The 8,261-nt window shown below is 40.1% G+C and overlaps 1 protein-coding gene across 4 annotated transcripts in view; it reads right to left on the bottom strand.

The window, feature by feature from the left end:
* Positions 1-2,528: 2,528 nt before the first annotated feature.
* Positions 2,529-8,261, bottom strand: part of Gtf2h2c (GTF2H2 family member C) — a 23,050-nt gene continuing 17,317 nt past the window's right edge. For 3 of the 4 annotated variants that reach the window (XM_050160379.1, XM_050160381.1, XM_050160380.1), the window contains exons 15-16: positions 8,044-8,083; positions 2,529-3,793 (exon numbers count right to left, since the gene is read on the bottom strand). In XM_050160379.1, coding sequence (XP_050016336.1) covers positions 3,674-3,793; positions 8,044-8,083 — 160 coding nt within the window. In that variant the 3' untranslated portion in view covers positions 2,529-3,673. The remainder of the gene's footprint in view (positions 3,794-8,043; positions 8,084-8,261) is intronic. The other variant, XR_007595087.1, reaches the window with a different exon arrangement.

The following is an 8,261-nucleotide window of genomic DNA, read 5'->3' as shown; positions in this document are numbered from 1 at the left end:
GCCTGATGAAGGTTAATATTCAGGAGGATGCCTATATGTTTTTCTTTGGGTTCTCCTTCTTATTTAGCTCCTCTAAGAACCCGAATTATAGGCTCAATGTCCTTTATTTATGGCTAGAAACCAAATATGAGTGAGTACATCCCATGTTCCTCTTTTTGGGTCTGGCTTACCTCACTCAGGATAAGCTCTGAGCTTTTTCACCAGCCTTCATCTTATTTGGATGTTAGTAATCTGGTCTTCTTTTTTATTGGTCAATCTACTAAAGATTACAAATTGTGTTGATCTTGTATCTGGACTTCATGATTTCTACTAGTTCCCAGTATTTCCTTTTGCTTATGCTATTTTTACTCACTCAAAAAAAAAAAAAATGACATAAACTACACTGTGATTCTCAGTTTTCTGAGAAACTGCCATACTGATTTCCAAAGTAGCTAAACAAGTTTGCACTCCCACCAGCAATGGTGGAGTGTTCCCCTTACTCTGCATTCTCTCCAGCATAAGCTGTCATTGGTGTTTTCATTTGATCTTAGCCATTCTGACTGCTGTACCTCTCAGTCGTTTTGATTTGCATTTCCCTGATGGCTAAGGATGCTAAGCAGTTTTTTAAGCATCTTTTGTCCATTTGAAATTCTTCTGTTGAGAATTTTGTTTAGATCCATTTTTAATTGGATTATTTGGTATTTTGATGTCTAGTTTCTTGAACTCTTTATATATTTTGAATATCAGTCCTCTGTCTGATATGGGGTTGGTGAAGATCTTTTCCCATTCAGTAGGCTGACGTTTTGTTTTATTGACTGTGTCCTTTGCCTTACAGAAGCTTCTGTTTCAGGAGGTGCCATTCACTTATTGTTGTTCTCAGTGTCTGTGCTACTGGGGTTATATTTAGGAAGTGGTCTCCTGTGCCCATGTGTTCAAGGCTGTGAATGTTACTATATTCTAAAAAAAAAAATGTAATTCAAGGAAAAGAAAAATGATCCTAAATGGACCTCAAATGAAAGAAAAAACGAAGAGACAAGAAAGTGGTAAATTTTTTATTGCATCTTAACAAATGGTAACTGATTAAAAACAAAGTAATGTTTTGTGAAACAGAAAAAAAATGAAATATATAACAACTTATTTGAGGGAAGAATTAGATGAATTAAGATTATTTTGGTTCTTTTATTTCCTGAAGGGAGAGTATGGAACATACTAACTTTAGACTTTTGTACTTTATGATGATCACAAACTCCTGACACCATCTCAGAGTCCCTTGAATCCCTTCTTTTCAGAGTTGTCTATCTTCTACTCCAGGTTTCAGAAAGCTAAAAAAACTAGAAGCCCACGCCATGAGAGGAGCCCATGCCTAGCACTGGCTGGAGAGCCAGAATCTGGAGGCTGGACAGTCCAGAGACCTAGACAGAACCAAACACAACCGGCCAAAAACAAAAACAAACAAAAACCTAAACAAGTCAATGAAATGATTCCTAATGATATTCTGCTATCCTCTTATATCAGTGCCTAGCCCAGGTGTCATCATAGAGGCTGCATCCAGCAACTGATGGGAGGAGATGCAGACCCACAGACAAACTTTAAGTGGAGTTCAGGGAACCCCATGGAAGAGGAGAAGAAAGTATGATCCAGAAGGATCTAGGGCATATGAGAAATGGTCCACAGAATCAACTAAGCAGGACCCAAAGAGGTTCACAGAGACTAAAGCAACAGTTACAGAGCCTGATGGGTCTGCCTAGGTCCTCTGCATAAACGTTCTGGCTGTGTAGCTCAGCTCTCTTGTGGGACTCCTCCAAGTGGGAGTGGGGCTGTCTCTGACTCTTTCTCCAGCTCTGGGGACCTCCTATAGTGGTTGCCTCATTCAGCCTTGACATGAGGGTTTGTGCCTAGTCTTATTGTAACTTGTTATGCTGTGTTCAGTTGATATCCCTGGGAGGCCTGTTCTTTTCTGAAGGGAAACCAAGAAGGGGTGGATCTGGGGGAGAGGAGAGGAACTGAGAAGAGTAGAGGGAGGGAAAACTGCTGTCAGGATGTAATGTATGAGAGAAGAGTTAAAATTTAAAAAAGATCTAAATGAAAAAGAACAAAAACTAGCTGCCACAGTCTCTAAAACACTCTGATGACTCTTCTTTCCTTCTTTCTTTCTGTTTTGTTGTTGTTGAGTTTTTTGTTGTTGTTTCATTTTGTTTTTCATGACAGGTTTATCTGTGTAATAGCCCTGGCTGTCCTGGAGCTCACTTTGTAGACCAGGCTGGCCTTGAACTCAGAGAGATCCACCTGCCTCTACCTCCCAAGTGCTGGGTTTACCATGGCCAGCTCTGGTGACTTCAAGAGGAGACATTCAAGGCCTTTCTTCTAAGTATGGTAGGAGTAGGGGATAGAGAATACTCTGACAGTGCTAGAGATATGTCTTACAAGTAACTAACAGCTCTGTTGACAAGGAAAAAATTAACAGAAATTTGTTCCACAGAAAACAATCAGTAGAGTAAAATGTTCTTCGAGAGGACCAGGTTCAATTCAAAGAGACACCATGACCAAGGTAACGCTTATAAAGAAAACATTTAATTGGGGCTGGCTTACAGTTCAGAGGTTTAGTCCATTATCATCATGGGGGGGTGGCAGTACACAGGCAGACATTGTGCTGGAACTCAGAGTCCTTACATCTTGATCCAAAGGCAACAGGAAGTGAACTATCTCACTGGAAATGACTCAAGCATATATGAGACCTCAAAGCCCACCTCCACAGTGACACACTTCCTCTAACAAGGCCACACCTACTCAAACAAGGCCACACCTACTCAAACAAGGCCACACCTACTCAAACAAGGCCATACCTCCTAATAGTGCCACTCCCTTTGGGGGCCATTTTCTTTCAAACCACCACAAATTCCCAGCACCCACATGGAAGTTCACACCTGTCTGTAACTCCAGTTCCAGGGCTTCTGATACCCTCACTCAGACATATATATATACAGGCAAAACCCAATATAAAACAATATAACATAAAACAAAATAAATTTAAAAAAAAAGAACCTCTGAGTCTAGTCTCAATGAATAGGAATCCTGAAACATTAATTACCTTGGTACATTTGGAATGACTCTGAACACGTGTGTGTGTGTGTGTGTGTGTGTGTGTGTGTGTGTGTGTGTGTGCATGCTTTTTTTTTTCTTAAAGAACATCCTCTGGAGCTGGAGAAATGGCTCAGTGATTAAAGCACTTGCTGCTCTTGCACAGGACCTGGGTTCGGTTCCCAGTACCCACACTGGGCAGTTTACAGATGCCTTTTAACTCCAGTTCCAGGAGATCTGACCCTTCTTCTGACCCCTGTGGGCATCTACACACATTATGATGAACATAAACTCATGTATACACTTACATAAGCATTTAAATAAAAATCTAAAAACAAAAATTGAGGCTATGACATCAATTTAGTCACTGTAATTAATATAATTACTGAGTTAAACTGAAACTATGACTCAAAATAAAACAAAATTAATTGAATTTATATGCATATTTTTGATAGAATATAAATAAAAATATTCTTTCATAGAAAAGTTTCTGAAGTCAGATTCTTCTTTCAAAGTGTTTTCATGTTTTAATTAGAGAATCGATTTATTCAAAGAATCATTTTATTTAAGTTACAAGCTTTCTTAACCCACTCAGTGTGTGTCCTACATGTTGGAATCAAATACCTGCAGGAGTTGGGATCTTATGAATACAGCCAGGACAACAATGGAGAGAGTCATGAACAAAAACATCACAATCCACACAGAAAACGTTTTGGCACACTGTGCAAACATAGACCTGCAATGAAAAGGAGAAAAGTGAATGAACCAAGCTAGTTTCCAAAAGCTAAGTGCAGCACAGCCAGAGACATGTAAAGCCTTGCTCTCTAGTCTCATCAATTTTCCCTACCCACCTATATACTGTATTGCTTCCAATGTATTAAATATAACACAGTTTTCTCAAACATATTTTCCTCTTAATATTTCCAATACATATTTTCCTCTTAAGTTGGCCCTTAGGAGTAAGGAGCTACTCTGTTTTGAGACCTTAAAGTCTATTCTATTATAGGACAGCCACAATTACTTGCTTTTAAATAACAACTTGGGGAAGACACATGAATCTAAAACCAGTACTAGATTTGAAGGCATTTGACAATTAAAATAAAAAGAAAAGCACAAAAACTTACTACAGATTGATTATTCTTAGGGAATGAACGCTCAATTACAAAAGCTATATTCCCCTATTAAATCTTTAAGGAATATGGCAAACATCTGGGAAGGAGGGTAGATACACACCTATAATTAAAGCACTTGGGAAGTGGAGGCAGGAAGATCACAAACTCAAAGTCATCCTAGCCTACGAATCAAGCAAGGTCCAAGCCAGCCGGGGCTCCAAGACCCCATCTCAAAAAAGTAAAGCACAAAAACAAACACAAGAGTATGTCAAATGAAACACATAAGACATAAAGAAAAAAATGCATTATTTTATCAACATTACATATGGGGATCCTTGCACTTTGGTCTAAGATTTCTAGGGCAACAACACACAGATTCCAAATCACTACACTAAGATGTGTTCTTTAAAACTGACAATGGAGCACCTTCTGGTAACATGACAGCTAGTCCTCAGGAAACTGACCTGGAAGCCTCCTCCCTGAGGCCCAGTTTTCATGGTACCTTAGGATCCATACTTGTTTTCCAAGGAGGAAAGCAACCAACAGTCCTACCCAGCTATGCAAGAATAACCAGCAAGGCATGACAGCCCTAAGGGTGTAATAGTAGCACGCATACTTCAGTAGTAACCAACGTCTCTCTAATTGGATTTAAGGTCCACTCAACAAGAGAGAAATTACGCCTGGTACTAGAAACCTAGTCTACCAGAGTTAGTTAAATCTTGGAGGAGAATCTACAACCACCAATTTACCAAACTAGCGAAAATACTAATTCTAAATATTTGTCCTTATACCCACAGATAACTGTAGTCCTCATGAAGGAAACATGATGCAGGATGCCCCTCTGTATGCTGTAAATACATTTTATTACCACTGGTTAAAAAAGAAGCTGCTTTGGCCTATGGCAGGGCAGAATGCAGCTAGACGAGAAATCCAAGCAGAGAGATGGGGAAAAAGAAAGAGGAGTCGTGGAGACGCCAGCAGTCACGGGAGGAGTAAGATCCAGAACATCACTGGTAAGCCATGGGGCACGCAGCGATGCACAGATTATTAGAAATGGGTTTATTTATATGCAGAGCTAGCCAGTAAGAAGCCCGAACCATTGACCAAATAGCTATAATTAATATTAAGCCTCCAAATGATTATTTTATAAGTGGCTGTGGGGACCAGAGGCAGGAGAGAAACCGGTCCAGTAGGATCAAGAAGGACAGAGAAGTCTCCAGCTATAGAAACTTCTCTTTGCAACAGATAGAGACCATTACAGAAAACCACAACCAATCAAAATGCAGAGTTATGGAACCCAATCCCACTGATACAACTCCTGCACCTAAGTTCAGGAATCATTGCAAAAGAGAGCATAGGAAGATTCTAAGAGCCAGAAATAGAGAGTAAGTTGTGAGATTCTATCTCCTAGAAATGTTAGAGAAGCTACACTCATGAAGTCGCACTACTGTGACTGCCTAAACATTAGCTGAACACGGACACCAGAAGACATGCTAACATGAATGTAGGCTTTGAATCCCTGCACTGAACAAAAAGGATTTGCATTTTCTTTGGCATTAGTAGCTTTGTTCTCAACAGAACCACTTTAAAAAATCATTTGGCAGTATTAAAATTTATTATTATTATTGCGTGTGAGAGTATAATGTACATGTGAGAGTGTGGGCACATGTGCCAAGACCATGGGGCATCAACCCAACATCACAAAGAACTTTAAGCAACCACGGAACACTGAGAGTGGGAGAAAGTCTTCCCAATGGGCTATCTAGGACTAGTGGTCAGCCGTGAAAACATACACACATAGCATTATACAGACAGAGAAAGTTGTACTGTTCATTTAAAGATGGATGGATGGGATCTGGACTCAGAAAGCAGAGGCCTGCGGATCTCTGTGAGTTGGAGAGCAGTCTGGTCTTCAAAGTGAGTTTTAGAACAGCCAGAGAAATCCTCTCTGGAAAAAAAAAATAACAAAAAACCTTGGCCTCCCAAGAAGCTATTTGGTGTCCTCCACTGCAGGGCCACTGACCTTGCTTCCCAACAAAGGGCCCTGAGACCAGTGGGGCCTATTTATATTATGATGACATAGCCCTACCTGGTGCTACTACCTGAGACTCCCTCCATGAGAAAGAACTGGACAGCTCAAACCCAGGGGTTGTGGAGGACACCAGAGGGAAAGGTCATTCTCTCAGAGAGAACAGGCAGGACTCTGGGGTTTATGAAACTTTCTGAATTGCTCAGACCAAGGCCAGAAGAGGGCACCAGACCTCTTTAAATATGGTTGCGAGCCACTATGTGGTTGCCAGGAATTGAACTCAGGACCTTTGGAAGAACAGGCAATGCTCTTAACCACTGAGCCATCTCTCCAGCCCCAAGGTTTCTAGAAGTGTTCTCCACCAGGACTGGAACTGAAAGACCTGGATAAATCCAGACCTCCCCAGCAGGATGAAAATAGCCAAAAATCCAAGCAGGAAGATAAGAATCAAAAATCTAGGATTAGCCGGTTCAGTGACTGTGTTTCAGGAACTAGCTGAAGATAAAGTTAGATTGTAATCTTGAGAATAATCTTGAGAAACAGGGAGTTTCCCCCTAGTGATTTTAGGAACTAGCTGATTATGACCTTGAGTGATCTTGAGAGGCAGGGAGTTATCCCCTTGTGACTTTCTGTGACACCCTCCCTGCCCCTATTATTGGGCTGTGGTTTCTTCCTCTAAAAACCCCTTCTCCAGGTCACTCGGGGTCGAACTCTTCCCCTGCGTGGGTTAGGAGTCTCATCTCATCAATTAAAGACTCGTGTGATTACAAAAAAATGAAATAAAATAAAGATGGATGGATGGATGGAGCTCAAAGCATAAAGCACCATGCAAACCTGAATTTGATCCTCAAAACCCATATAAAAATTGCATGAGAAAAATGGCTCCCAGAAGTTGTCCTCTGTCCTCCACACATGCACTTGGCACATGTGCCCACACTCTCACATATACATTATACTCTCACACGTAATAATAATAATAAATTTTAATACTGCCAAATGATTTTTTAAAGTGGTTCTGGTGAGAACAAAGTTACTAATGACAAAGAAAATGCAATCCCTTTTTGTTCAGTGCAGGGATTCAAAGCCAGGGCTTCATGAATGATAGGTAGGTGCTCTACCACTGACCTACTCCACTGGTACTAAGGGATATAAAATTTAATGAAAAGAAAAAAGACATTTCTCTTTCTACTTGTTTTCTTTATTATTACTTGTTTATTTTTGAAAAATGGGACTTCATTACCCACATTGGTCCTAAACTTCAGACCCTCCTGCCTCAGCCTCAAATGCTATTGTACCTATCTGTGAAAGCAAGCAGGGCATGGGAGCACAAGCCTGTGATCTCAGCTCTAAACTCTGCTATGTCTTAAGAGGAGAGTTCACTATGCTGCCCAGGGTGATCTTGAATTCCTAGCTCAAGTATTTCTTGGCCTAACCATCCCAATAGCTGAAATTATAGGCGCATGCCACTGCACCTGGCTCTGTCATCAAAAAAAAGTTTAAAGTATTTTCTTATTAGCACAATGTTTTGTTTATGAACCATAGTTCTAATTTCAAAATAAATTATAATAGATCCTAAAGTATAACACTACAATATTTCTAAACTAAATGTATTTTAGCTTGAAAAACTGAAGCACCAGTATTAAAATCCCCTATAGTAAGTTAGAATGAGAATGACAAAACTATTTAAACTACTTTGTTCCCATTTTAACTCTTTCTACTTATTGTCTTATAGGGAACAACCTGATACAAGCCTGACCTTCACCAATCTATTTACAACTTATTACAGTGTCATTATCTCAATATTTCTAATGTATCACTTAATGTTGATAAAGCCAATGAACTTACATGTTGGTCTTTCAATTCCCCCTGACATCCATAACAAAACCTGAAAAAAAAAAAAAGTTTGACAATCATTACTTGCTCTCACTCATTAAAATAATTTAGCGGGCTGGAGAGGTAGCTCAGTGGTTAAGGGCACTGACTGCTCTTCTAGAGGTCCTGAGTTCAAGTCCCAGCAACCACATGGTGGCTCACAACCATCTATAATGGAATCTGATGCCCTC

Source organism: Alexandromys fortis, unplaced genomic scaffold (assembly GCF_014885135.2).
Source record: "Alexandromys fortis isolate MF-2015 unplaced genomic scaffold, M_Fortis_MF-2015_v1.1 scaffold_76, whole genome shotgun sequence".
Lineage (NCBI taxonomy): Eukaryota > Metazoa > Chordata > Mammalia > Rodentia > Cricetidae > Alexandromys > Alexandromys fortis.
This window is presented reverse-complemented; position numbering and strand designations above follow the sequence as displayed.